The sequence below is a fragment of the Alosa alosa genome, chromosome 23 (assembly GCF_017589495.1).
Source record: "Alosa alosa isolate M-15738 ecotype Scorff River chromosome 23, AALO_Geno_1.1, whole genome shotgun sequence".
NCBI lineage: Eukaryota > Metazoa > Chordata > Actinopteri > Clupeiformes > Clupeidae > Alosa > Alosa alosa.
Window position 1 is genome coordinate 3,948,318 of NC_063211.1, and position 27,252 is coordinate 3,975,569.

Consider the following 27,252-nt stretch of genomic DNA (forward strand, 5'->3'; position numbering starts at 1 on the left):
ACGACACCTGTCTCTTATTGCAGACATCCCAAGTCTCCCGGAAGTTCCGGGAGTCTCCCGCATATGATAGTGGCTCCCTGACGCCCGCAAATTAGATAAAATCTCCCGGAATCTAGAGCGAGCGAGCAAGAGCGCGCACACGAGACCGAAACTTCAAATCGTGTGTGCATCTGAGTGTAGCGCGCACACGACGGGGATGGAGAGAGAGAGAGAGAGAGAGGTAGTGTGTGTGTGGCTGTTCAAGACAGAGAGCATGATTGGCCTGTTTCATGTTCAGTAGGAACAGGAGCGTCACGGCAGAGGCAGAGTGCCCCCCAAAAAGGACCCATTTCACATCAGACTACACGAAAGTGTAGAGCTACCAAAGATTGCTCCGCCTTAACAATCTTTGGCCTACCCTTGTCTCATAAGAGTTCAAAATAACGATAGTCTTGCATGCTGCACTGTTTGTAACAGTGACTTTAGCATTGCCCATGGCGGGTTAAATGATTGCAAAAGACATGCTGAGGTGAGTTTAACAAGTGTCATTTCATGTGCATGTTATTCCAGACTAGCCTACTAGATGGCTATTTGCCAAGGCTACTTAAAGACCAAACTACCAAAATCTACATATATTATTATCACAATTTCTAACTATAGGCCTTCCTTATTTGGTGTGCTGAGTAGAGAGAATTAATTAACAAACATAGGCTAAAGTAATTTTTGATATTTATTTTATTTTTATTTATTATTTATTTATTGGGGGGTACCTCCCTGAAATGGCTTTTTGCAGGTTGGGATGTCTGTTATTGGCTGCAATAGTGATGTGTGAGAGACTGCACACTATTTTCAATGTATGCCAGGGCTGTGGAGATAACCGCGAATGCTTTTCAGTGTGCTCGCTAAAAGGATAGGAGGTATGCGGAATGTGACAGTGTGCACTAGAGATATTTGCTGAATGTGACAGAAACAATTTATAAGCTTAGAATTGCTAATAGTTTTTCACAATTTGGTCACATCAACCAGCCAGTGTAAACAGCATGTCACCATTCTGAAGCCTTCATACTACCTCACACTCTTTACCCTGAAGTCCATCACATCTTTATCTTCTCAACAAGTGCGATGCTGATCAGTGGCAGACATCATCACTTGTGGAGCCCTCCCGTCATGTAAAAAAAACTCGATGTAATTGACCAGCTCTCATGGGTGTGAAACTCAGTCATTTCTGGTATTATAAATTGTCTCACATTAATACCAGGGTTGTGCACAATTCGAATTGCAATTCTGCTTCCTGTTTGCTACCTCAATTGAAATGCCAGTGAAATTCAAGAATTGAATTGGAATTTAAGAGCCAGTTTCATTTCAATTCTGGAATTTTGCACAAGCCTGATTAATACCATAGCTCACATCATGAGGCCTGAGATATACATGGTTTTTGACCAAGTGTGCGCATTGTTGCTTCATTACAACGCAGGTCGCTACGCATGTTACTGGAGGCAGACCACAGAATTCAGACCCAGAGTTGTAAAAAAAGGGCCGGTCTTGCGTGCCCATGTGCGGTCAAATACTATGCCTATACTACCGCCCCTAACGTCAATGTGAATTGCATCTCGAGTATGTGCACGACTGACGTATCAAACAGATGCAGGACGTGTGAGTAGCTGAGCTGAATCATCCCTCTCTATCTTCAAGACCCTCCTCTCCTAACACTCATAACATCTCTCTTTTATATATTTATTTGTTTTTGGGCTTTTTGCCTTTATATCAACAGGACATTGGAGATAGACAGGAAGAGAGTTGGAGAGAGAGAGATGGGGAAGGATTTAAGTATTTAAACTTCTGCACTCGTCCTCTACCAGTATTTATTGTTGTAATATTAATTGCTACGTAAGGTCAGTTCTGCAAAGTAGCTTGAATGCTATTCCTCATTGTTGTAAGCCTCTTTGGATAAAAGCATCTGCTAAACCAGGTCAAATCAGGTATATCCCAGGCCTAAGAGGCTTGCTGGTCCCTACATAGGTCTTCAATTGTAAGTCAACAGGAATAGTCAATGTGGTCTGAATAAATCACAAACCAAATTCCACGGTAGCTATAATTTCAGTAGAGAGTTGGTGGTAATCATCATTTGAAGCGCTTCTCCTCTTTAACCTAGATGCATTTGAGTCCTAAATGCACCTCAGCAGGCATAGGGGGGAGGCTTCTCGAACATGCCACAGGGCTGGGCGTAAAGTGCAGGGGCATTAGGGGTGAGCATGTAGCCGGAAGCGTCCGCTTGAGAGGCAGTAGAGGGGTTTGGGGGGTAACTTGGGTTTTGGTCGTGGAGCTGAGTTTCTTCCAATGGGGCAGTGGAATCTTCACTGTGAGGCTGAGGAACAGTAGAGTTGGCAGGATGTAGGCAGCCATTTTGGTGCTAAGAAAATAAATGGAAATGAATCGTATATTAATTATTCATAACACTACGAGCTTCAACTGGCCCTCCGCGCATTACCACCTCAAATGTGCATTATTATGCGCAATTATAAATATCATTATTACTGAAAGACGCGTTGCATTATGCATACAAAGTTGCACATAAAATGCATAGATGAAGACAAATTAAAGGGACATCAGGCAAGCCTGATGCTTTTTTCTCTACGAAACTCCCCCTCACTCGGTCTGACTTACGAAGATGAGTAATTAACACGAAAACGTTGCCTGGTATCCCTTTAAGCTGAATATCAGTAAGCTAAAAACATTCATGGGCTGTATTTACCTGCATGGGAATAGAGTAGTTTGGGTATACAGGCAGCGCTTGTCCAGGGGGGCAGAACCTCGGGTAGGTCATCAGATGCTGCGTGGGGTTATACAGCATGTGTGGGGGGGCCAGAGGAGGAGGGGGGTTGGGTGTAAGAGAAGCCTGTGGAGGATCTGGGGACTGGAAGAACAGAACAAAACAATCCAAGATGTCATCTATCCACTTTTATTATCTCTCAAAAGATGGCTGCAGAATGTCACTTTGGACTTTTTTCCAAGTTCAAAGTTGAGAACTACTGTATTGTATGTAGGGGCGGATGTAGCATGCAGTAGCCTGAAAAGTTGTGGGTTTAATCCCGAATTTCCCTGGGGACAATGACCCTTGTAATATAATTGACATAAGTGGTCGCTTCGGATAAAAGCGTCTGCTAAATGAACTAATGAAGAGTTTGGTTCCTATTCAATTGGGAAGACTTGAGATAGAATTGAGAAACTGATCATTTTGCAATGGTCTCTTAGTATGTGTGTTATTACTCTCTCCCTCATATATACTGTACAGAGCATAAAGTAAGTAACATTTCTATGCCTGAAGTAATCAGACATTTTTTGAAGTGTAATATATAATGTCATAATTGCCTATTTTCAAATCTTAAACTGAATTCAGGCACAGTGCCTGAAAACTTTAAGCCCTGTATATCAACCCATTTAAGAAAGTTTCATCTCACCAGGTTCTTAAAACCTCCCAGGATAGCTGCAGTGGTGATGCCCAGGAAGATACCGGTGACGTTGAGTACCACAGACGCCCACAGGAGCCGATGCAGGTGGATCACGTCCCAGCAGCCCCTCACACCCATGAACTCATAGTAGCGCTCTTGGTAGTCGGAGCTAGAAGGGTGTCAAACAGAAATGTCCCAAACTTTTACATTTATTCATTTAGCAGACGCTTTTATCCAACGCAACTTAAAACGAGGAAACTTCTAACTTCTAAAACGAGGAATAACATTCAACACTACAGTGCAGAGATGTTTGTAGGACTCCAGTTATGTTCTTAGTGCTTCAACCCTAAAATACACACCTACACACAAACACAGCAATGAGCGGTCGTGAATAAAAAAAAAAATTAAAAAAAGGAACAGGTTAGAGCCTAAACAAATATATTACTGAATTTAGTAAAACACACGTACAGTGCATTTCAGATATACACAGGAGAGGTGTTATATTCCTCATGCTATAGAGGATTTTCCACAGCGGCCAATCAACAACCAAGCTTATTTACCATCAAAAACAAAATCACAAAGCACCCTATGTGGGCCAAAAAAACCCTATTCATTGCATATTGGAGTTCACTGCTGTAAGCAGACAGCCTGAATCCTTGCCTCTCACAGTTGTACAAATCACAGCAATAGCAGCTGTTGGCCTTCACGCGGAGCTCACACCTCTTGTTGTATGACTGACAGGTTACCTGCAAGACAGGTAGGAGGGGAAAGGGGAAAAGAGAATGCTTGCTTGATGATGGCAATTAGCTGATACTCAAGGGTCGGTGGTAGCGTAGTGGCTAAGGAACTGGGTTAGCATACAGCAGCCAGACCAAGTTGTTGATTCCACTGTTGGTCAGCCATTATTCTTTACCCTTTTTTCATCTAGTCACCGAATATCCCGATATGTTTCCCATGTGATTACATTACATTTACTCATATCCAAGGCGACTTACAGCAAGAGAATAACATTTAAGCTACAGAGCTACAGCAAGAGAATAACATTTAAGCTACAGAGCTACAGCAATAGAATAACATTTAAGCTACAGCAAGAGAATAACATTTAAGCTACAGCAAGAGAATAACATTTAAGCTACAGCAATAGAATAACATTTACGCTACAGCAAGAGAATAACATTTAAGCTACAGCAATAGAATAACATTTACGCTACAGCAAGAGAATAACATTTACGCTACTACTACAGCAATAGAATAACATTTACGCTACAGTGCAGAGGAGACCATAGCTAGGAAATACCACTGCATCTGTCAATACTGGTAGAAGAGGAGGAAAGAGAGGGATGTTGAGAGGAAGGAGGTGGAGGAGGGAAGAGGTAGAGAAGGGAAGAGTGTGGCATGCGTATCAGGTGTGTGAGGTTGTCAGAAGCGCTAGGAGACGAGTAGACGCGCGTTTAGGTCATTCTTACCTCAGTGCCACCGTAGTAGTTGCCGTACACATGGCCCACTCCACTGGAGTAAAATAAACATCTGCCCTGCATCAGCGGACGTATATCCTAGAGTAGCGATAAGAGACAAAAAAGGAGTCGTTTCAAGAGTTGTGCAGTGAAACTGTGATGGACATACAGGAAAGTATGGACAGATCAGGTGTTGGTGGACGTTGTGCAAACCTGCTGTGCATACAATTCAGTATTCAGAAAGTTTTATTCTGTGAAAGTGACACTACTAGTCATCTAATTACCAGAGACGTGGATACAAAATAAAGACGCCCATGGCGATGGTGCTGTACAGTAAATAGAAAACATTAGATCATGTAGCCTACATGAAATATGACGTTTTTATATCAAGCACAGCACTAAACTTTAGGCTAATTTTCAAAATGTGTGCTCAATCCGAGGGTCGGGATAAACGGTTGTCTTTCAAATTCCCTCTGCACACAATAGGATAGCGCTACAACTCATAAGTCCCATGCGTTTGCCCACCAGCAGAGCTAGTTGGCTAGCCTGGCGGGGCCATCCTATATCATTGAGATGTATAGTCTGGCATCGAACCATTCACCTCGCTTAATCCAAGGGGCGGGCAGAGAATTGTCTTTCAAACTGCCTAGGCATGCAATAGGCCAGCGCTACGACCATATCCGTATCCGGTCGGCAAAACGGCAAATACATCCTTCTTCGAAAGTAATGACTTAAGTAAGTGCATTGTGTTGCTCAACTTTCAAAGAAAAGCACAAGTCCAACTCCTCCAAAGTTGACGCCAACGCCGATTCAAACAACCGCTCTTCGTTCGCCATAGCCACCTTCCTTGTTGTTCACAGTCGCAGGACTGTCGTTATCCTGTTAAGCCCGCCTTAAGACTAACAAAATAGAGCGCTGTGATTGGAGAACATCCACGGTGCTAAGCCAATAGAAATCCCTATGGTTCGATACTAGACGTACAGGCTGAGCAAATTAATTTGCCGCCGCTAGGGTGCGTCTAGATTTCTAGGCTACTAGTTGGCTAGTTGATCAAACATTTGCCAACTTAAAAACAGCTAAACTCGAGTAGCGCTGTTTGCCAGCAGCAGCATCCATCTTATTTGTTTTCAAGTGGCAGCGAATTCAAGCGGAACCGTCGCAACTCTGCCATCATTATGTTAAGCCCGCCCACTGACTCTATACACGATGTGATTGGCCTGATCGAAGTTTAATTTTTCCAGCTTGCAAGCCAATGGAGACTAGACTACCCTGATTGCAAATTTACATTTGCTGCCACTACGGTGCGTCTAGATTTCTAGGCTAACCTGGTGGAGTACTTTGCGAAATCATTTGTCGGCCCAATCACAGCCACCCCCTGGGGAAGGGCAGAAAGCCTACTGACACACACTCACCAAACTATCTTTCATCACATTGCAAGCATCCTGTACATTTTTTTCAATGATGATATTGAAAGGGGTGTTTCCAAAGCAGAGACCTAAAACCATTCAGCTGCCCACAATTTCACGATCATTTGTGATTTATAGCTCTCCCACCAGAGAGATTAGTGCATTTGCCCAGACTACCAGTTTGTAACCATAGATTTTAAAGAAGATGCAGCATGACAATGATAAAAAAAAAAATGGATTTGTGTACTCACAAGGAACTCAGCAGCGATGACTCCATCGATGATAGCGCAGAAGAAACAGGACTTTATCCCCAGACTGATGAAAATGATGGCTGCTATGAGCTGAATGATTACAACAAATTAGGTTACACATATAAAACTTACTAAACAACAAGTGATGACATGATGGGTGAATGGAGACATACAGTGCTTTAAGTACACAAATAGGTTCCTTAATTTGGAGTTGTATGCAGGTTTAGCCACCTGTGTAGAAATTACAATTTTTTTTATTTATTTTGAGTGGAATAAATAGAAAGAAGATAGACGCCCTGCTAAAGATTAGTATAAAGGGGTCTTTCCTCAAGCATTAATGCAAACTTAAAATACTTAATGCAATATTACGTATTTTAATTCATTAACTTTTAAAAATGGATGAAATGTAACAGCAGCTGTAGCATGTGCAAATGGTTGGTCAGAAAAGTCAGAACAAAGCAACACTCCTCACTACTTACATATAATTCTGAAGTATGCTTTGGATCGTGTCTGTCGTATATGCTTTGGATCGTGTCTGCCGTGTATGCTTTGGATCACGTCTGTCGTGTATGCTTTGGATCGCGTCTGTTGTGTATGCTTTGGATCGTTGGATCGAGTCTGCGCTGTGGTGAGCAGCAGCATGTCCCTATAGCCAGAGACTTCCTAATGTGGAGACACAGCACTCACACAGCACAAATCCTCCATAGAAATGCATGGGGCTAGTTTGTAACGTCAATATGGCCGTTGTCTACACATATCCCACCCCTTCCTCGGCAAAACGTCGACATGTGAATACATTGAGCCAATCATGTGGTGTGTTGTGAAGACATTGTGCCAATCATTTGTTGTGAACTCGCCGCTGGAGCAAGGTTGGTGTGGTGAAGCCTTGAGCACGCGCATTTCTGCTGAACAGGATGCCCAATGAGTGCCCAAAAAGCGTTGCAATATGGCCGCCGAGTGGAGGACTTTGCTATAGCTCTATACTGTAGCTCTGTACTGTGTTTCAGGTTTGTATTTTATAACCTTGTAATGCTCTGTTTGTAGAAAATCATCAGCGATGAACACAATTGTTGGGGGTGCACAGGATTGTGACAAACTCGTCTGAGAACTCGTCTGAGCTGAAGAAAAAGGTGGGGGATGGTGGAGAGGATGGAATGTAAGCCTTTAGTGCCAGCGGTCCTCATGGGGAAGGTCAAGTCCTTGGCCCAACAAAAGCGACGAGCTCAATGCACTTATGAACAGCCAGACTTTGAGTGTGGCCTGATGTGTTTTACGGAAACCTGGCTTAAAGGAGAACTCCGGCAGTTTTCAACATTGGGCCCTGTTGTTCGGGGTCACCGAGGTCCATTCTGTCAGTTGGGAGGGAAAATCAGTGTTAGATAGCTCTACCTATCCTGCTTGTAGCGAGCACAGCCCGGCTTCTACAAAGCTATGGGGACAGATTTTAAACAGTGTTTGTGCCTCTAAAAATGTCATAATCTCACAACGTTTGAGCTAATTTGTTGGCACATTTGCCCCACAATGTGCTATATTTCAGTGAAGATAGAAAAGATTGAAATGAAAAGACTACTATCTACCCATGTTTTCTTCTTTTCCGTTTATATTTCTGGGGCCTTTTAACCTTTAATAGACAGGACAGTGAGAAGCAGACAAAATGTGAGTGGGAGAGAAACTGTGTGTGAGCTCCGGAAATTACCGGATTCTAACCTGGGTATATATAGAACGTAGCAGTTGTTAAAATAAGATCTGCTTTGAAATCGTTAAATTGTCAACCACCAGCTACCAAATAGCAAACAGCTATCTGGCTCATTACATGTGTGGGCTGACATTCTTCCCAAGCCCTCCATAGATTAGAGTCCCTGTGACTCAGCATCTCTCAAGGCATGCTCACACCACCTTGATATGGACCAGGGCTCATTAATTAATTAATCTGCTATCAATTTACTCTGTGTGAGCTTTGTGTGGGTATAAGTGTGTGTGTGTGTGTGTGTGTGTGTGTGCATGCTTGCGTCTTTGGCGTGAACAAGTGTGTATATGTGACCATGGAAACATGAGTCTCTCGGTTCCTGGTACTAAACAGTAGAGCATACTAGAGGCTACCTAATTAAATTTTAAGTACTGGCCGGCGTGGTCGGATACTGGACAGAGTCCAGTGGAAGCACATTAACGCCAATGCAAAGCAGACTGGTCACATAGCGCGTTTACTTACACGGCTTCACTCTTGATCAGTAAAAAAAAAGACAAATGACTAGTGTTAATTTCCCAGCATTGACTCCTTGTGGTTCAAAATGCAGACTCTTACCACAACAGTGACCTCCAGAAGGAACATAGGCATAGACTTTATAATGAGGAGACACAGCACTCAAAGAATCCTCCATAGAGATGTATGGGGTTAGTTTGTAATGCCAATATGGCAGTTGTCTACACATATCCCGCCCCTTCCTGTATTGTAAGTAACCAACCGCATGATTGACATCACCTATCTGAAGCCGTTACCAAGATGGCCACACAGTGGTGAGACTTGCCTATAAGGACTTTGATCTAAGGCCCTGGGGCCTTACGACCCTGGGATTACAGGACCTTGGGCACATAAATATGCTCCCTCCACCTTGTCACCTGGGTCTGCATTACATTCTGCCACATAATGACCATGTGGCCAAATGTACCAGGCAAAGTTGGTTTCCACAGTAACGGCATGCTCTACAACACCACTCCAAACATTCAAAATTCCACTGAAGACCTTCCCTCAGAACTTATGCAACGGAGATCACTTTGTAGGTCAACGTTAGTAATTTGATGTTGACCTAGATGCCAAAGGTGATGTTCCTTCATCCATAGGGATATGTTTGAGAGACATTCAGGGATCCATGCCGAGAGGTGTCGTCTGGTGGGAATGACAGATAGAGTTGTGTATCTGTATAGTATAAGTATATATACTCTTTTAGCTCTATAGCAGTGATATAAGAGCAGATAATCTGACCCAAGGAGGTAGTGTAAATAGCAAAGCAATACAACTGGCCTTCTTATGGTGAGTAAATCCAGAGCATGAACTACAGTGGGATCAATTAAAGGCTCAAAATGGCCAGAAACCAAGAAGAACCAAGTTCCAAATGGCTATGACCAGAGAGAGGACCGGGAGTAAGCAAGAAGACAAATATATTTGAGTGTCTAGTTTCAGAAACAGACTCATCACAGGTCCTCAACTGGCAGCTTCCACAAAACACCAGTGTCAACACCAACAGGAGGCGCCTCTGGGATGCTAGCCCTCTGGGCAGAGTTGTAAAGAACATATCTCAATGGGCAAAAGAACACAATTGGTGGTCAGAGGGAGACTGGAAAAAAGTTACGGACACACAAATCTAAGATCACAAAGAACATTCACAAGACACAGACCAAATGCTGGAGGAGTGGTTGACTCCTGACAGGCTCGGTGGAAGCAATGCAATAATCTGGGGGTGCCTTGGGAGATTTGTACAGGATAAAGGGGATCTTGAAGATGAAGCTCACTCAGCACTGTGCCATACCCTGGGGTTGGAGCTTAATTGGAGTTAATTTATTTCTACAAGAGGACAATGAGCCAAAGCACAGCTTCAAACCATGCAATAACTAGAGAGAAGAAGCTGTCAGCGGGTACTATTCTGTCTTTATAATGGAGTTTTCTAAGTGGCCTCAAACTTTTGAATGCCATTGTATGGACCCTTTCAAGAGAGTTCCATTCTCAGCATCATAGTTGGCCCCACAAGGCTTCCGTTTTAACATTCCATATGTTATCTTAATGCAGAGGAAGTAGATTGGGGCCCAAATAGAACGTTCAAGCATTGTTTTTGTTGTTATTGTTGAAAGGGTCTATACATGTATCGTTCATCTGTCACCTATCTTGATTAAATGCTTTTAAACATGATTAACAAATACAAGCTCATAGTCTAAGCCAGTGGTTCTCAAATGGGGGTATGCGTACCCCTGGGGGTACGTGAAGGCACTCCAGGGGGTACATGAGATTTTAAAATATAAAATATACGTACATATATTGATATTTAGCAGTTCCAAAGTTTAATAAATTAGACACTGATGGCACAGTGCTCTGTTTTAAGTCTTTTTTTCTCAACTAAAAATGCTTTGCGCTGGTTAGGGGGTACTTGGCTGAAAAAATATTTCACAGGGGGTACATCACTGAAAAAAGGTTGAGAACCACTGGTCTAAGCCATCATCGGCATCTTCCTAAGGGACTTTTAAAATGCATCACAACAATATGAAGTAAATAAGACTCACCATGGGTCTGCGATTCTCCATCAGCTTAATGCCAAGAATACCAAGGAAGGACCCAAAGCTGAGCTTCAGAGTGAGAGAATAAGTGAGTGGTGATTAGAACTCAGCATTAGAACTCAGAGATTATGGAATGTTGACTAAATTACTAATGTTTCCTAAGCCTACTCCTTAACATGAATGTTATTGAAAAAAAATATATATTTTTTAATAAAGAAAGATTTATTCCCCCTCTCAACCATTTAGTTTAACTAATGAGTATCAATTGTCTCACAGCATGAGATTGCAGTCCATATTTTCATCTACCATGCTGGTGGTGCTGCAATGACCAATCTAGTAGGCTATTTGTTGCAGTGACATTCTTATAAACTTCTAAACTCAGCATTTTGTCTCATCTGTTGAATAGTTTCAACCACATTTCTTAGTCAACTTTGATACTTGATATTGATAGGCCTAGCACTATTATTGTGATATTATGATATTATTAGCCTACTAGGCATAGTAGGCTAGTACTAGGCCCAGTTTAGTAATAGGCCTAGTGAATGTTTTCGGTTTCTTTTAATATGTGTCATATTCTTATACACATTTTGTTTCTGTCATGTGTAGGCCTATTCTTTACTTTTCTCGTTATTGTTATTCCTCTCGTTTAATCAAATGAATTGCTTTGGATAAAAATAACGGCCTATATCTTACTTCGAGTTTGCAACATAGCCTAATAACTCTGTTTCAGTCTGGCTAAAAACGAGACTGCTAACAGTTTGACATTAAGATGGAATGTGACGGCAAACTCATCGGGTGGCACTTACAATGATTCCCGGGTAGAAGCCAGCCACAGCAACATTGTCAGTGCGCGTTGAAGCCACCAAACCAACTGTTAGAATGACCAGAGACAATGCAAGGAGGGCCAACGTGCACCCGAGGGCCGCCCGTCTCCGCTTCAGGTAATATTCTAACATAGAGGAAGGAAAACGTGCACACAAAAGCTTACAAACGTAGGCTACAAGTAGCCAATGCAACGGCATAAGAATATTTTTCTAGGAAACACCTTGGCTAAATTGCTGGTGTAGGTTAGCAGTTACTGAATGTTCGTTTCTAAATTGGTGACGAAAATACAGTGACTTTTCCATCTTACCCGCAGGGTCCGAAGCACCTGTAACGGGTGGAACTGGAGGAGTAGGCTGTGGCTGCATATCCCCCCAGAAGAGTTTTTGCGTCCAGCGCAAATATTATCCAAAGGAAATAAAAGAGGAGGTAGCCTATGACCCTTTCCAGTGGTCAACAAGACTAGAAACCAAACAAACACCTATTGGTTTGTCACAGCATCTTTTGTGGGCCACTAGTTGTGGGCCACAGCTTAACATGACCGCTCCGACACGGAGAACACGACACCGTTGGTTAGAAATAGATAGCCTGTAGCCTTCTACATTTGTCTACAAGAATCATCTTTCTTCCGCAGTCGGTGGTGGACTGTTATGTTTCACACGCAGGTGTTAGTTGGTTGATTTGTTCTGATAACAACAACAACAACACCAACAACAACCATCATAATACAGTAGTCATAATAATAATATGATGCTGATTGACATAATAATGTTATAACATTATTATTATGATTATTGCCCATGATTTACATTTACATTATTGTTGTTGTTCGACTATTATTAGGCCTACTACTAGGCTACTTTTACGGGTGCAATATAGACACCCTAGGCACCCTAAGTGTAGGACTAGTGTAAGTGTGTGGCACCTTAAGTGTAGATTACATTTCTTATAGCTGCCGAGGAAGTGTTTTTGCAACCCTTTCATGTACAACTTGAGATCATCTGAAAGGGGAGATTCCACTTGTGTGGTGAAAAGGTGAAATATGCAGAACAAACACTCTTAAAACGAATGTGTTGAAAACAACACAACTTGCATCGTTTTTACATCTCTGTGTCCAAATAGATGCAGTGTTGTTTCCTTTTTTTATTTGTTACAATATGTGTTGAAAATAACACAACTCATGTTATTTTTTAACACATATCTGTGTCTAGCGATAGGGACAACACATTCGTTTTAAGAGTGTAGGCCTACTTCGTGAAATCAGTCCCTTTAAACTATCACTGTTATGATATTTAGGCCTACTATATTTTTCACAGCAATGTAAATTAGGCAGTGCACCTACGAAGCATTTAGAAGGAAATATGATGGTCTCAGGCTGTGGGAATTAAGTGAGATTAAGTAATGGTTCGACCCAGATCCATTTTAATGTGTGAGGAAAGTGTATTACATGTAAATCATGCGAAGCATTGAGTTTGTGCATGACTGCAGGCAAAACTGTTGGACAAAAATAGATTAGGCCTATATACGGTAGATATGTCTCACACAGCAAAGGCTCTAGTTCTGATGTCCAGAAGAGGCATGGTGTCTTCTCAGTGACAAATAACACCAAGTTCCCAGTGCAGACGAAGATGTGAAGGGTTTTGAGTCTTAAAAGTTGAAGACAAAACTCATTTTAGGTAGGCTAAATGATCACAACATGAAAATATGTTTTTTTTCTGGGAAAATATTTATTTGAATATACAAAGACTATCAATATGGGGATGCTATTGAGTATGATATAGAATTTCTGGAACTATACATATGAGCACCTCTTTTCACAGTATCTCAACAATGCTTTTGTGTGAAGCAAAACAAAACAAAAGTGCACTCAGCAAAAAAGTAGCAATGCATTTAGAATGGACTGTCTCTTAGTAACACATTCCAACGTTAACACAAGGCATTTTACATTTTTGTCTTCTGCCATTGTAGAGATATAGCCTAAGTTCTCCAATCAAAACAAATTACAAGTTCTCCAATCAAAACAAATTACATCTGTTTGCATTACCTTGTAAGTACCTGTTCCATGTTTCACAATTAAACCTTGAATGAATGAAAAGTCATCAACTGAACCAATTGTAATGTCAATATGGTTGCCATGCAACACAGATCAGAAGACCACAGGTGTCAAAATTACACCTACACAATTACAAAATTACACACCCCTTCTGCAAAACTCACTTTCATGGAACAATAACAATTGATACATTTATCTGTCAATTTTTTTAACTGTTGTAATATTCATGTTCTGCAAGTCGCTTTGGACAAAAGCATCTACTAAATACTATTACTCATGTCTTGGGACATGGACATACTCTTAGGCTTGGGAATCGGTTCCAGGTTCCGGTTTGGAACTGGTTCCAAACGTTCCGATCCATCGGATCATGCACGTCGTCCACACGTTAACGATTCCACTAACGATTCCGAACTTTCCGTTCCGTCCATTTCCGCGTCGCGGTATGACGTCACAGTATGTGAAATTTAGACATTTAAAAGCATTCAACTTCTGTATTGATATTGCACTCTTGGTATTCATTCTTTAAAACCACTTTAAATTAAACATTCCAAGCCAACAACTCTCAAAGCCATCCTAAAAGTGTTCAGCAAATGGTACAAGAATTGATATGGGAATCGATAAGGAATCGCATCGATAAGCAGACTCGACAATGGCATTGATATTGATAATTTCTTAACAATGCCCATCCCAGTGTTCTTATTTTGATTTTCGTCCCAAATCTTAGAAACATATTCCTTGAGACAGATCAAGGAAACTAAAATTGCTTTGGAGACAATAATTTTGTTATTCGGGGTGAGCCAGCCATCTTCAGGTAAAGTGGTACACCATTCTTTAAGAAATGAAAGAAGATAGTATAATTCACCTTAATGGTGCAGTGTTGATACAACTCTTGGTGGAGGACCTTCACACCATGCTAGGCAAGCTGATGACTGATGACGGAAGGGACAGGCACTGAGTTGCGCTCCATTTCCTCCATAAGACTTCTCTCACTCTTACAGGGAATATGTTCAGCTCCTTCTCTGGCTGGGGCAAACTCTGTACGAGCACCACTGAAGCAGGTTGCGTGTAATCTCCAAGATATGTATAGAAGGACCACTTAATTTGAACCGCTCAAATCTCAGTCAGAATGACTTTCATCCCCCCTACCATTTAACCTACCATATATGTGTACAAAAAAGCCATCACAACATCCCTGTCAATCGCGCTATCCTTTTGACCTTCTTCCTTGTCTAGAGCTCACCCACACTCTCCCCATGCATGCTCGCTGTATCTCTATTCAACTGCAAACCCCATTCAACATCATTTTACGTTTTACAAATACACTTAAGCATAGCGTAAATTACTGTAAATATACCCTTTTTGACAAGTTATGCTGCTCTACACCTGATCAGGAGTGAGAGGGACATGGAGGTTCACAATATAATTGGTCAATGGATATGCCTCTCTTTAGTTCTTATTCTTCCTCCCATGATGCATCTCCCTTAGTCTTGCCCTCTCCTCTCTTCTCTTCTCCTCTCTTCTCTTCTTCTGTCCTCTTCTGATCTTTATCTCTATCTCTTTCATGGGCCAACCCTGGGCATACGTCCTCCCTTTCTGAGCTTGGCCTTGATCAAGATTTCTGAAAGTTTTAAGAGTAGTTGACAAATATACTTGAACTGAGGTTTAGGCTTTGATTTCTATAATACAACTTATACAAAAAGGTTCATTGTTAATAATATTATTAACAAAATACAGTGACACTGGTGGAGGCCTAATGGCCAAAATGTTTGTTTGTAACCTCTGTCGCTAGGAAATATCAAAAAGAAAACAAAAGTTTTTCAAGTGCAACCTTTTTGGATTTTAATAATGTTATAGTCGAGGAGACCTTAATGGAATTTAATTGTTCAATTCTATCAGTTTAGAGCGCAGACCTGGTGAGACCTTGTGATGTATGGGTGCCATATTGTCTTGTTCTCCTTGTCCTCCAGACACATAGAATGCTCAACAGGAAATATCAGCATGACCGATATGATAATTTAGTCCAAATGATCATACTTTTCAGAAGGAAAGGATTGTTCATTTTGCACAGTTACTTTAAGAAAGCTGATATGAATGCTGTTTAACAATCAACCGCTTTATTCATTTAATGCGGTCAACAAAATGGGGGCATTAATTCTAGGCACAAATATTCTACTTCCCTAATTCCCTAATATCTAAATTAACACTTAAATGTGAATAACTTTCACAACACCAGTAACAATAACGCTCAACTAAGTCAACTTTGTTCAACTTTTGTTGTATAAGTCAAAATGATGTCATTTTGCCAAGTGTGTGACAGTGGAGGTTTATTTTTCTGTGATTAGAAGATTACATCTTCTGCTCTCCTATTTTTTATCCACTTTCCTCTGTTTAGTGCTTGGGCTTTTCTGAACCACTGATTATTTAGAACACATGTGATGGTCTCAAAACTATCTCAAAATCAGGACTGTAGGTCGTCTGGGGTTCCAAACAAAGTTCCAGAAACGTCACCATGGTGACATGTTGTGGTAATCACATCTGAGGGTTCTGAAAGGGAATATGCTGACTCCATGCCTCCAACTAAATCATTTGCACAGGGCAAACTGTTGAGAGGCCACAGCCTTACAAATCACAAATGCAACTTGTTACCAAGTTCACCTGCTATTATTTCCAGTTGTTTTCTCTCTGGAGCCCAGAATCTCCATTGTTGATTGTGTCACATAAGTACAATTTTAATTTTGTATTTTCAGTCAGTATGGTTGGCTGTCAGCAATATACTGTTCCTCTACTAGGACCTATGAAGAAAATAATATTACCTCAGAATGAAAGATATTTCAACACGTTCCACATTGATACAACCAATCCCCCTCTCTCTCCAAATACAGTAGATGGATGATATATATATATATATATATATATATATATATATATATATATATATATATATCATAATGACAGGATGGAGAGTTCTGCTTCTATAGTGCTGTTTAAGACACACAGCAGGTAGAGGACTTTGGTGGCAGCTCGTGGATGGACTCGCGGCGGAGGTCGTTGGGCAATGCTCCATCTGCACCCCAGACGGTCAGCTCCCCATAGATGCCAGTCTCTAGCATCTCCTCTTGCCATGGAATAGAAATGTTTCCTGAGGCAAACTCGTCAAAGAACTCCTTGTCTGGGTCATCAAGAGCCACGCCCTTGACAGTGGAGAAGGCCCCCACGTCATCTAGGTCCTTGGCATAGACGGTCTTAGAGCAGGGCACGAACGGAGGTGGAAGGATTCCTAGTTAAGAAAAAGAAACTATTTTATGTTGTGCTGGTGAAAGACTAAGAAAGAATCAGATGACACTTATGTGCTCACTTTCCTACATTGAGAATTCCTCGTTACAAATTGTCAGTCACACACGGCTATTTAATCTTACATAAATTTGCATAAAGCGTAAGGTAGTGTGTGACACACCTCAACCACACCTAGTCTGGCTTTATACTTTAAACCTCAAAACCAAAACAAACATGATTTTAGGTTCAATACTTTGAAGACATTGGTGAAACAAACAGCACAAATCACATGCAAGAAAGACTGAGGGCCATAATTTTAATGCGGGACAAAGTGCCAAGTCAGTTTATGAGCAAAGTTCTTGTGCTTGAACTGACGACATCATGTGGCATGAAACAGCTGTTTTTGCCTATGACTCAGCTTTTAGCTGACCCACTACTGTTTGTTGCTTATGATCTTTCTCATGGTATTAAATTAGCAAAAATATTTTGCAGCTATTAAGCAAGTCTTAATAAGACTTCAGACTTTGTACTTTACCCAGCTTTTAAATGAAGGCCCCTAGGAATCTATCACAATACCTGCATCCAGTTTCCTCCAGTTGATTTCAGCGAAGAAAGGGTGAGCACGCAGCTCATCACATGATCCATTTTTGAATCCCAGGCGATCGTCTACAGACTTGGCCAGCAGTCCCTCACATATGGACTTGGCGTTCTCACTGAACTTCTCACTGTAAGTGACTGGGTCGTTTAGTATTCTGTTTTTCACCTCTTTGTTCTCCACCTGCGCACATAATGCAGAATCAGAATGTCAGAACCCTTGGGAAGACCATAGGCAGTGAGTGTAATATCTAATATGAAGCAAGCAGCTCGGGTATGATTGTCATTTAAGGAGAAAAAGGCCGCACTTTGCATACAAAATGTGTAATAAACACGTTTGTATGCATGGGCGGATTATGAACTTTCGGGCCCCTGGGCCCAGATGTATTAAGGGCCCCCCACTAATTGTCGTATATGTGGGAGGGGGGGTTTGGGGGTCCTCCCCCAGAATTTTTTAAATTTGTTTGATGTGATTTCCTGTATTCTAGTGCATTTTGGGGATGGCCAATACTAAATTCAATCAGATTCATAGCCTACATCCTGATTTGTTGATATTGAGGCAATGATTCCATGCAAAGGCTTGGGCCTTGGGCCCCTGGGCCTGGGCCCGGTAGGCCCATGCAGTAATCCATCCCTGTTTGTATGCAAAGTGCTGCCTTTTTCTTCTTTGATGTTACTTATACGTTTGGCCAAGCACTCTAAAAAAGAAATAGGAAGCTGAGTGAAGCCTGCTCCTACCACACAATTCTATGATTATAATTTTGCCTACATATCGCATACAAGTAAAATTCCACCCATATCTGTCCACAAGGTGTAAATGGAGAAGAAATAACACTACAGAAACATAGCCACAAGGAGGCACTATTGAATCACCATTTAATGCTGCCAGAGAGCTGAAACTGGCTGTTTTCCAATTCCAATCACTTGATACATTTCACCACTGAGAGAACGGTGCAGAAAATCGAATTAGCGAAGCGCAATTCAGCGAAACGCAGAGATAGTAAATAAGTATGTTTTTATTTATATAGCACATTTTTTATGCACCCTAAAGCGCTCCACACACAGACATCAAGACACACACAAACAAATGATCAAATAATTAGATAGGAAGGTAAGAATAACATATTGCAATGAGAAAGAGAGCAGGTTACCTTTTCACCTCTAGTTCTGAAAGGGCCTTTTGCGGCGATGAACTCGAATAGTGTGACGCCCAGAGTGAAGTAGTCCACAGAATAATCATACTCTTCCTTTTTCAGCAGCTCCGGGGCCATAAACCCTATGGTGTGCAAGCCAAATGGGTCAAGGAATAGCCTACATAGGTACCTGTATTTCATGAGCAAATAAAGAACTAAAAGTCTGCCCGTTTATAATCCATATCCAGTTTTCTAAATGTCTAAATGAATGTTTTCATAGGAGATTGGTGTGCCTGTTGCTACAGTACATGTAATCATTGCTGTGCTCAAAGACAGAATAGCTTTCTTTCATCAGTAGTGCCAATGATGCAAAAAAGGAAACTACAGTATGACTGAGGGTCAGGATTAGGGTGCAGGGGAGGGCATCAACACTTCACTGCAGCCCAGCAGCCATGGAAACTACAGTATGACTGAGGGTCAGGATTAGGGTGCAGGGGAGGGCATCAACACTTCACTGCAGCCCAGCAGCCATGGAAACTACAGTATGACTGAGGGTCAGGATTAGGGTGCGCAGGGGAGGGCATCAACACTTCACTGCAGCCCAGCAGCCATGGAAACTACAGTATGACTGAGGGTCAGGATTAGGGTGCAGGGGAGGGCATCAACACTTCACTGCAGCCCAGCAGCCATGGAAAATGCAGTATGACTGAGGGTCAGGATTAGGGTGCAGGGGAGGGCATCAACACTTCACTGCAGCCCAGCAGCCATGGAAAATGCAGTATGACTGAGGGTCAGGATTAGGGTGCACAGGGGAGGGCATCAACACTTCACTGCAGCCCAGCAGCCATGGAAACTAGATGTCACTGTGTCGAGGGCGTTGGTGTTAGCACTCAAAGTATTGATGTTAAACGATCAAAGATTAGCCAAAATATGAGCTCACTTTCCATTTGGAGACTTTGTTGCAGTGCCCCAACGTGACAAAATGGTTTACTTTTTTGCACAACCCCAGGCAAGAGGCCCTGGGTCCATATACCAAGTTGAAATATTTTAATAGACTTTTAAACCTTTTGATTATAAAATAATATGGCCACATCAATTAAACTGACATAAGAAGTTACCATGTTTCAGCCTGTGAACCTCCAGCAATACTACTATATGCAATAATTATTGTTTTAAGAATGAGAGTTACAGTACTAGTTATGATAATGATTTTGATCAGCATCCCTTAGTCCTGGTCAAATAATGCCAATCATTTTTTATGTGCTTCCTCAAAATGGCCATCCCAAGTCCACACACTAAGTTTTGTTTTGATGCAATAGCTCTGTTTACAGTAGCCTCGTTTACACTGGAGGCCACCAGCGCAGCAACTTGAGCCAGGAAGTGTGTCTGGACTACAGCTACCCACAGGGATACTCTGTTACTAATGGGTTTGAAGGCCATGTAATCAGCAGCCAAAGGAGCGCAGCGCTCTAGAGACTTTGGCCAGAATTGCTGCCATAGAGACACTGAGCAACATTCCATGCTCACATAAACAAAATGAGAGTGTGTGGAAAGTATTACACATAAAACAGATGTGAATTAGTGAACACACAGTATTACACATAAAACATCCGTGAATTAGTGAACACACAGAGCACACACAGTGAGGTGAAGCACACACTAACCCGGAGCAGTGAGCTGCCTTGCTACAGCTGCGCTCGTCTAGAACTAAGTGTGAAGGTGAGAGTGTATGGTTCTCACCTGGAGTTCCGGCATAGCCCTTGGTCTTATTCTCCCCCTCCGGCAGCTCCACTGCCAACCCAAGGTCAGAAATACGCACGTGACCTAGAAGCAAACAAGCATCCAATGACGGAGACAGAGTGACGAGTGAGTGTGTGTGTGTGTGTGTTTGACCAATATGTACATTACAAACAAAAACCAAAGATAAGTTTGATAAGCCTTCATACTGTCCAATATAACAACAATTATATTAACTCAAAAAGGTCACGGAGCATTCCTTTAATAGTGCATGTGTGGATAATATAATCATTTTTAAAGGAGGAAAATAAAGTGTATGTGTTTCTGTTTGTGTATAGACTATACTAGGGCTATGTCTCTGTACCCTCATTGTCCAACAGAACATTTTCCGGCTTCAGGTCTCTGTAGATGATCCTCTTCTGGTGCAGGTGTTCCATGCCCTGGATAATCTGGGCAGCGTAGAAGCATGCCCTGGGCTCATCAAAGCCTGGGTTGTTCTCATCCACGTTATATATGTGAAACCTAGGAGACATGAAATCATGATCAATTTTACATTTTACGTCTGGCTGTGAGCAAGACATTGTACAGTAAAATCGGCTGGATGACTATTCATATAACGGTGTCTACTGTTATCTACATGCCAAGGATTAGGCATGATTACACTCATGCATCCAGCAAATGGCCACACTTGATCACCTTAGGTCTCCTCCATTCATGATGGTCATGACTAAGCATAATTCCGTCTTGGTCTGGAAGGCGTAGGCCAGAGACACGATGAATCTGCTATGGACACGTGCAAGAATCCTCTTCTCCACCATTGCCCCCTACAGAAAACAACCCAGTAGAGTAGGAAACAGAGGGCCCATGCCAGGCAACACAACAACAACAATACTAACAAAAATAAAATAAAAACAATAATAATACTAATCATGTATATTCTTAACATGATAATAATAATAGTAATAGTAATTTGGAGGAATGTATGGCTAGTATATTGTATAGACATGAGTCATGAAATTTAGTTACACAGGTGCACTTACAGTTGGGTGGTTAGAGACAATTCAAAAAGAAAGAGAAGTTCAAGGGCACAGCGGACAACATCAAGCAACCATTTGAACTGGCAATCCTCCAATCGACAGGCCAGCCCTTCAGTTGGAGCTATGTGCTATGTGCTCTACCGGTACAGTTCTTACTTTGCACCAATGGTGCAAGATGATTTTTTTTTTTTTACCAAACCCCATTGGCAGTAAGGCAACAATGTTTTTGGCCTCGGTGAATGACTAAACACACCCTTACACATCTGACTTCAGCTCTTTGATGTATGATGTCTGCTAGCATTGCTACCACTGTTTGTATTCCTGCATCTACTGTAGCTCTACAGCTACTGCCATTGTTGTTACTACATTTCAAACAGAAATTTCATTTCAGCGTCATCAGACTTAACCAATCTCATGGGTTGCTGATTGGTGGGTCCCTAAAAATGGCCCATCATTTGGGGAGCAACGTCATGTAACTTATTACAGTGTCGTACCATATTCAGGTTCGAGTTCGCCCATCTTCACATCAGTTCCACACAATGAAAGCTGAGCTTGGAGCAATAGGTAGACGGAGCTTTGAGTCAGCTGATGTGGTGGCTGATCTGTAAACATGCATTAGTGAATCACCACTACAGGGCCACTACAGGGAACCAATTGGAAGTGTTGAACAGTGCAGTGGCACGTGTCCTCTTTTGCTGATTGGCGACTCCTGCAGAGGTCAAGACAGGGGTGGCATCATGGCCTGAATGGGGAATTGAGCAGCAACTCTAGCCATGTTTGACTTCTGGGCTATATCTGTTTACTGTAAACAGCACAAGTCAAGTCTGACTTTGATCTAGGCATATTGTCCAAAAATTGGACACGGGCAAAAATCTGGGTGTGTGCGTCAACATGTGTAAAGTCAACATTAAATGTTAAACTACTTAAACACAAAATTAACAGTGAAAAACACTGAAAGTGTTATTTTTACAGCAATTGTTATACGGGATAATGAGAGGTTGAAAAAGGTGCCAGTCTCCTCCATCCCCACAGACAACACAAAGTGTCAGAGACTTCATTCATGTCATTGTTGATTTTACGGTATTTTTTTTAATATACAACCCCAAATCAGAAAAAGTTAGGATTTTGTGTAAAATACAAATAAAAACAGAGTGTGATAATATACAACTCTTGTAAACCCATATTTAGCAGCAAAAAGGACATAGACAAATGATCAAATGTTGTACATGAAAATTTGGACTATTTCATGGAATTTCATGGAACTTGAATTTCCCCTGGGGATCAATAAAGTATCTATCTATCTATCTATCTCTCTATCTGGAAAATATATGTTCTTTTGAAGTTGATGCCAGCAACATGTTTTTTTTTTTTTTTTTTTAAGTTGGTACAGGGAATGTTTACCACTGTGCTGCCTCACCTCTTTATTTAACAAAATTCTGTAAATGTTTAGGAACTGATAAGACCAGTTGCTAAAGTTTTGATAATGAAATGTTGTCCCATACTCCCCGATATAGGATTTCAGCTGCTCAACAGTATGAGGCATTTTTAGTCATGTTTTTCACTCCATGATGCACCTAATTTGACAAATCTGGACTGCAGACAGGGCATTTTAGAACTCCTTCCCTATGGAGAAATACTGTTTAAATATGCAGAATTTTTCCTGAAATATTCAAGACATTGCCAGGATGGCAGTTCAGTATGTTGCTCAAAACCTACTGTAGGCTATATACATCATTCAGAATTAATTGTGCTTTGCGAAATGTGCAAGATTCCCATGCTGTAGGCACTAATGCTCATCCACACCGTCATAGATGTTGGGTTTCGAACTGAGCACTAAAACAAGTTGGATAGGTTGGATACTTGGATAGGCCCTCTCCTCTTTAGCCCAGATGATTCCATGATTTTCACAAAAAGAATGGGAAATTTTGATTGGTCTAACCACAGGGCCCTTTTCCATGTTACCTCAGTCCATTTCAAACAAGCTCAGGCCCAGATAAGACGATGGTATTTTCTGCATCATGTCAATACAATTTTGGCTGTTACAAATTTGGCTGCAATTTTTGAATTGAGTATCAAACTGTGCACATAGACAATGGTTATCAGAGGTTTTCTAAGCCCATACAATGGCAGGTCTGGAAACAGGTCTGGTTTTGATGCAGTAACATCTGAGGTCCAAAAGACCATGGCCATTCAATTTGTTTTTCAGCTCTTTCCCTTGTTTGCAAAGATTTCTCTGGATTCTCTGAATGTTTTAATAATATTATGTCCTGTGGATGATCACTCCCCAAATACGTCGGAATTTCATGTTCAAGAAGCATTAAGATAACATTGTTTCATCATTTGTGCACACAGTGATGAATACCTAACATCTTTACATCTAAGAGACCCTGCCTCTCTGGAATGAATTCTTTTTCATACCCAGTTGTGTTGCCAGTTTCCCTAATTACTTATGACACATTCCTCCTTTTGAAAGAATTACTTATGAAACATTTCCAACTTTTCCAGCATTTTGTTAGCCCTGTCCCAACTTTTTGTGAAACAGGTTGCTGGTACCAAATTCAAAATTAACATATATTTTCCATGAAATAGTCAAATTTGTAATTTTCAACATTTGATATGTTGTCTGTGTCCTTTTTGCAACTAAATATGAGTTTACAAGATTTGCAGATTATAACATTCTGTTTTTATTCACATTTTACACAAAGTCCCAACTTTTTCTGATTTGGGGTTGTAGAAAGAGGTTGAAAAAGTCCCCCAGTCAAGGTAATAATGTTCCTTTTGATTCATTGTGTTTGTGCTGTCTGTTCTTCTGCCCGTCCTTTGGCAGTCACATTAAATCTGTTCCATATATAAATATGTTGGAGTTAGCACTTCCTAATGAGCTCAATAGCAGCGCTAATACTAGGCTAACAGCACACATGCTAACGCACATGCTAACGCACAACATCATTTACTGCACTATCTAATGAGCTCAATAGCAGCGCTGATACTACAGCACGCATGCTAATGCACATGCTAACGCCGTTTACTGCATGGTTCTAACTGTGAAGGAATGCTACTCATGCAGACTTTCTTCGACAATTTTGAATTGTTAAAAAACGTTTTTCATTCACTTGTGTTGATGAAATGAGCTTATATTTAGACTATTTTTTTTTTTTTTTATGATTTTCAGAACACTCATAGCTCACTCACAGCACTGTTTTAATGACATCTAATGTGTGTACATAGAACATCATTTTATTTTGGAAATATCTAAACTTTGTAACATATTTAACCAGATTTAAAGCTAATTGTCACCCTGTTACCATGCATAACATTCTTGAAATTATCTTAACAATGTGCCTTTCAAAGTCTTTACACAGCTGAGCTAATCATAAGCTAGTAGGCTACTGATTTAATTTTCTTTAAATGCTAATTCCCATATAACATAGGCTACCTACTGATCAGTCACCTCTGGCTGAATATTGTTATGAAGTGATTTCCAATAACAAGAAATAATTTAATATTTTAATGAAACAAGATGAGTCATTCTGATAATTTAAGGGAGGCGTGTGCAGTATAGGCTCCAAAGTCTAGGCCTACAGACCTTTCAGTTTTGCTCAGGAAACAGCCACAAATCTCTACAGGGTCTCATGTCAACCATTTCTGTTTGTGAACTATTTATGACCGAGTTACCTCATTATGACCGAGTTAATATGACACCAAATTAATAACTCATATCAGAGTGTGTCTGTTAGATAACTGGATACAAGTTCCCTCCGAAACGATTTAAGTCTTACGTAAGCATGAAACGTAATCTGGGTGCCAGTGACATTCAGATGAAGGTGAGCGGCTTTGGTTGTGAAAATATCCCAGTTAAGTGATCATATGTTTATGGAACAGCCAGGATCAGCACATATGGATCATCACATGTGATCTTTTTAGAAGAGCAGATATAGTAGTAGTAGGAGTAGTAGTAGTAGTAGTAGCCTAACAATCGCTGACTGATCTTTATAGAATGGTAAATGGACTGCATTTATATTGCACTTGACTCCGAGCACTCAAAATGCTTTGCAGAGTAATGCCTCACATTCACCCCTTCATACACCGATGGCAGAGGTTGCCATGCAAGACGCCAACCTGCACATCAGGAGTAGTTTGGGGTTCAGTGTCTTGCCCAAGAACACTTTGACAGCCTCGAACCAGCAACGACTCTTCTACCCCAGATAAATTGTAGTACTAGTAGTAGTAGTTGTAATAATAATAATAATAATAATAATAATAGTAATAACAATAACAATGCCTACCCAGTGCACATCTGAAGAGCATCTCTTACCTCAAATCCTTTTCTTTTCTTCAGTCGCTTCTTGTTGAGTTTCTTGCAGGCGTACATTTTGCCTGTGGCCTTCATCTGGCACGCTGACACCTCTCCAAATCCTCCCTTTCCCAGCACACGAAAGTCCAGGAACCAGTCTTCTGCCATAGGCTGCATCTCCAGCCACTTCCACTGAAGGAAGCGTTTGAGGTACATGGTCTCCAGATAGAATGTGTATGGAACCTCTTTAAGGAAGTCCATTACACAGTTTAGGGTCTGGTGGAAGAGATCGTCACACGCTTCCTGATGTTTCTCCTTCACCTTGGTGATTTCGTTCTCAGGTAGAAAGGGACAGTAGTATTTGGCAGTAGGCTCCATGTAGCGTTCGATGATCTTAGACGCCTTCCTCAACCTGTCTTTGTCCTCGGCTGTGTCATACTCTTCAATGTCCTTCCACAGGCGACAGGGTCCTTTGTATTCGTTGGCTGTCTCCAGGTACTCTTGAAAGAGACGCTTGCCGATGGGTTGCTCCACACAGATGCTCTGAAACGAGAGGTCTAGCGTCTCACGGAGGTCCTCGCACACCGTGATGTGTGGCAACTTCAGCTTGGCATGGTACTTCTTGTCGCGGCTAGTAGCTGGGTTCGCAGAACCATCGAAGCTGCCACGTGCAGAGATGTAGGCCGAGTTTGCGACCACTGTGGTGAGGCTGCCCATATCCATGATGGCAACAAAGGATGGATGAAAGGCTTCAAAAGGAAAAGACGAGAGTACAGACGAGACGAGACGAGAGTACAGACGAGACGAGACGAGAGTACAGACTATGAAAGAGGTGTTTTTCACACCTCACGGGCAGAACAGAAGAAGGGTGCCCTGAGTGAAGAGAAGACGGAACGAGATGGCGCGGAGATATGCCGCTCAGAACGCCCCACACAGCGAGGGAGGGGCAGAGAAAAGCAACATGTGTTACGTTCAAAAACCAAAGAAGGGGATAGTCCGAGGATTACTGTCCCTTGGCTTCGAATACTGGGAACACACAGGCCCCCCTGGAGTGATAGAAATCAAAACAGAACGTGTTAGAGAAAGAGACAGAGAGAGGCTGAGGCCAGATACGACACTGTAGGACTTAGCTGGGCACGGCATACAGTCCCACACATCCCCCTGACTCAACACCTTTCCCTAAAGCCTTTATCTCCTAACGCCATAATACCTTCCCCATGTTAACCCTTCATAAGTCTTATACAAGAGAGCGAATGCAGATAGATGTTCATTGTGGGCTCTTCTTTCTTAAGCGAGACTGATGGTGAGAGCTTCTCTGAGATGTTTAACTAATCAAGATCGCTATGACAACGTCAGTGATGGTTTGACAGAACTACTAGAATCTCACACAAATTTCCAAATTGATTACTCACCGTACTGAAAAACATAAACTGCCTGGTATCACAGGGCCTTTTCTCTACTGTTTATCAATACATTGACCAAATTAATAGTTAATTAGTAATAGATA

The 27,252-nt window shown here is 41.5% G+C and overlaps 2 protein-coding genes across 2 annotated transcripts; both read right to left on the bottom strand.

Annotated features, from left to right (window-relative positions):
* Positions 1 to 759: 759 nt before the first annotated feature.
* Positions 760 to 11,992, bottom strand: LOC125288928 (transmembrane protein 255B). The gene is made up of 9 exons (XM_048235634.1): positions 11,935 to 11,992; positions 11,609 to 11,751; positions 10,809 to 10,871; positions 6,540 to 6,629; positions 4,895 to 4,981; positions 4,089 to 4,174; positions 3,438 to 3,597; positions 2,732 to 2,893; positions 760 to 2,389 (listed from the first exon to the last, which is right to left on the bottom strand). The coding sequence occupies exons 1-9, from the start codon at positions 11,990 to 11,992 to the stop codon at positions 2,156 to 2,158; spliced, it is 1,083 nt and encodes a 360-aa protein (XP_048091591.1). The 3' UTR covers positions 760 to 2,155.
* A 4,626-nt stretch (positions 11,993 to 16,618) lies between these two features.
* On the bottom strand, positions 16,619 to 26,855 carry grk1a (G protein-coupled receptor kinase 1 a). The gene is made up of 7 exons (XM_048234803.1): positions 25,767 to 26,855; positions 21,111 to 21,238; positions 20,779 to 20,936; positions 20,418 to 20,501; positions 18,696 to 18,820; positions 17,527 to 17,728; positions 16,619 to 16,954 (listed from the first exon to the last, which is right to left on the bottom strand). Exons 1-7 carry the CDS (start codon positions 26,466 to 26,468, stop codon positions 16,662 to 16,664), a joined length of 1,692 nt encoding a protein of 563 aa, XP_048090760.1. The 5' UTR covers positions 26,469 to 26,855; the 3' UTR covers positions 16,619 to 16,661.
* Positions 26,856 to 27,252: the final 397 nt, after the last annotated feature.

Coding starts and splice junctions, on each gene's coding strand:
- LOC125288928 (XM_048235634.1), bottom strand. CDS start 11,992: ATGCAGCCACAGCCTACTCCTCCAGTTCCACCCGTTACAGGTGCTTCG. Junction 6,630..10,808: donor TGGAGAATCGCAGACCCATG/GTGAGTCTTATT, acceptor GTAATCATTCAG/CTCATAGCAGCCATCATTTT. Junction 4,175..4,894: donor ACTACTACGGTGGCACTGAG/GTAAGAATGACC, acceptor CCTGTCTTGCAG/GTAACCTGTCAGTCATACAA.
- grk1a (XM_048234803.1), bottom strand. CDS start 26,468: ATGGATATGGGCAGCCTCACCACAGTGGTCGCAAACTCGGCCTACATC. Junction 21,239..25,766: donor AGAAAAGAAAAGGATTTGAG/GTAAGAGATGCT, acceptor TGTTTTCTGTAG/GGGGCAATGGTGGAGAAGAG. Junction 18,821..20,417: donor GGGCTATGCCGGAACTCCAG/GTGAGAACCATA, acceptor TGCACACCATAG/GGTTTATGGCCCCGGAGCTG.